This window comes from Culex pipiens, chromosome 3, assembly GCF_016801865.2.
Source record: "Culex pipiens pallens isolate TS chromosome 3, TS_CPP_V2, whole genome shotgun sequence".
NCBI lineage: Eukaryota > Metazoa > Arthropoda > Insecta > Diptera > Culicidae > Culex > Culex pipiens.
Window position 1 is genome coordinate 109,617,994 of NC_068939.1, and position 2,040 is coordinate 109,620,033.

The 2,040-nt window shown below is 48.6% G+C and overlaps 1 protein-coding gene across 1 annotated transcript; it reads right to left on the minus strand.

The window, feature by feature from the left end:
• LOC120423446 (zinc finger protein with KRAB and SCAN domains 8-like) lies at positions 1-2,040 on the minus strand. Its single transcript, XM_039587264.2, has 3 exons — positions 1,688-2,040; positions 512-1,628; positions 1-448 (listed from the first exon to the last, which is right to left on the minus strand). The coding sequence occupies exons 1-3, from the start codon at positions 1,936-1,938 to the stop codon at positions 68-70; spliced, it is 1,749 nt and encodes a 582-aa protein (XP_039443198.1). The 5' UTR covers positions 1,939-2,040; the 3' UTR covers positions 1-67.

Genomic DNA, 2,040 nt, shown 5'->3' on the forward strand with positions numbered 1-2,040 from the left:
TGATGATAACCACAAATTTTATTTGTACACTTTAATCTTCACAAACATACATTTGCGAGTTCTCCGCCTAATCCTTCGCAGTTTTCGCTCGCTTCACTTTCACCTCTGGCGATGAGGAACACTCATCTCCATCGTCCCTATCGGCTTCCCCTTTCACGTCCATCCAGTGGACCTTTTTCTTATGATTGGTCAGTTCCCAGTTTTGGTAGAAGCGCTCGTTCGGACAAACATCGCAGGCAAACGGGCGCTCGCCGGTGTGGTTCCGCCGGATGTGCACCTGCAGTTTGGTGTTGCGCTGGTAAACCTTGTCGCAGTATTCACATTTATACTTGTGAATGCCTTCGTGGGCCAGCTGGTGGACGTTCCGCGCCGAGTACGTTCCAAAGGCCTTGTCGCATTTGGCACACTTGTACGGCTTTTCTCGCGTGTGCACTTTTCCGTGATGGACCTGGTTAAAAAGGATAAGATAAGGACATTTTGAGGATGATTGTAAATAGTTTTTGTTACTTACCAGATGAGCCTTGGATTTGAAGCGACTTTCACACACTTCGCAAACAAAAGGACGCTCGTCGGAGTGTGAGACCAGGTGGATGTGCAGGTCGGATTTCCGAAGGAAACTTTTACCGCAGTTTGGTTCCGGACATTTAAACTGCTTGGAATCGGAGTGCAATAGTCGATGCGATTGCAGGGTGCTGCTCGTATAGAAACACTTTGAACAGACGTCGCATTTATAAGTTCGTTCAGCGTGCGTTTTCATGTGATTCAGCAAAGAGCCTCGACACGTAAATCGTGCAGTGCACTTTTCGCAAACATGGCTCTTCTCCCGATAAGCATACGTTTGATGAAGTGTCAGCCGTTGCTCGCTAAGAAATCGCTTGAAGCAAATTTGGCACTCGAATGGTTTTGCGTTGCTTTTGATTCGCATTTTCTCGTGCTCCGCGATCGAGTGCCGTTGCAGCTGTTCGTCCGTTTCAAAGTGCATCTCGCATCCACAGCAAATTATCTTCCCGTCTTGATCCTGTTGCTGCTTTTGTTCCGCTCTCGAAACGAGCTTTTGCACCATCATAACAACCTCCTCCTCGCCAATATCGCTGTCGATCGTGTACTGAATGTCGTCCTCTTCTTGCGTTTCCAGATATTCCTCGCCAAAGTCGTACTCTTCGGTTTCAACCGCTGCTTCAACAGCTTCACTTTCGATCACGGTTTCCGCTTCCTCTTCCTGGACCACCTCAATGCTCACCATTGATTCGCATGCCTTAGTTTCAACCGTGTCCGTTTCGAACTCTGGATCCCCATCAGCATCAGGTTGCGTATGAACAATCAGTTCACTGACTGGATCCAACGAAACCACGAAATCCGCCTCCCTTTTAATTGTAATCGCTGACGACGTTGCAGAAGGGAGCTCCTCCTCAGCTGTTACTGATTCTTCTGTTTCGTCAATGGTTTTGAATGATTCTTGCTTTTCTACTGGCTGCGGTGGGCAGAGCATGCTCATCAGCTGCTCACTTCCCGCGACGTCCTTCAGCACTTCCTCCGCCAGGACAAGACTCTCACCAGCAACGTTTTTATTTTCACTTTCGCTTCCCTTCAACAATTCCTTCTTCAAGTATTGCTCGACCAGCTTCATCCTAAAAAATAAAGCTTAAATTAGCAACCAACTCAAACCCACCCCCAAACCAGAACGCACTTCTCCCTGCTCTTCTCCAGGGTGCTCCGAAGCTGGCGTTCCGACTCCAGACACTTGCGTCTGACCTTGTAGCACTTCAGTACGTCCTCCGAGCACTCCTTGCAGATGAACCGGGGCAACCCGTCGCCCTTGGCCAGCTGCAGACCGGTGAGCTGGCTCAGCATTTCCGCAATCGGAACCTGCTCCAGCTTGGAAAACACCGAGAGAAACACGTCGGCGTCCTCCAGCAGGCAAACGCGACAGACGTCCATCGGGGCGGATCGAAAGTTACTAAAAGCTTTTTAAAAACTACAATTATTGCAAATATTTCTATTTAATTTTCACAACGAAAAAACTCAAGCGCACAGATCGAG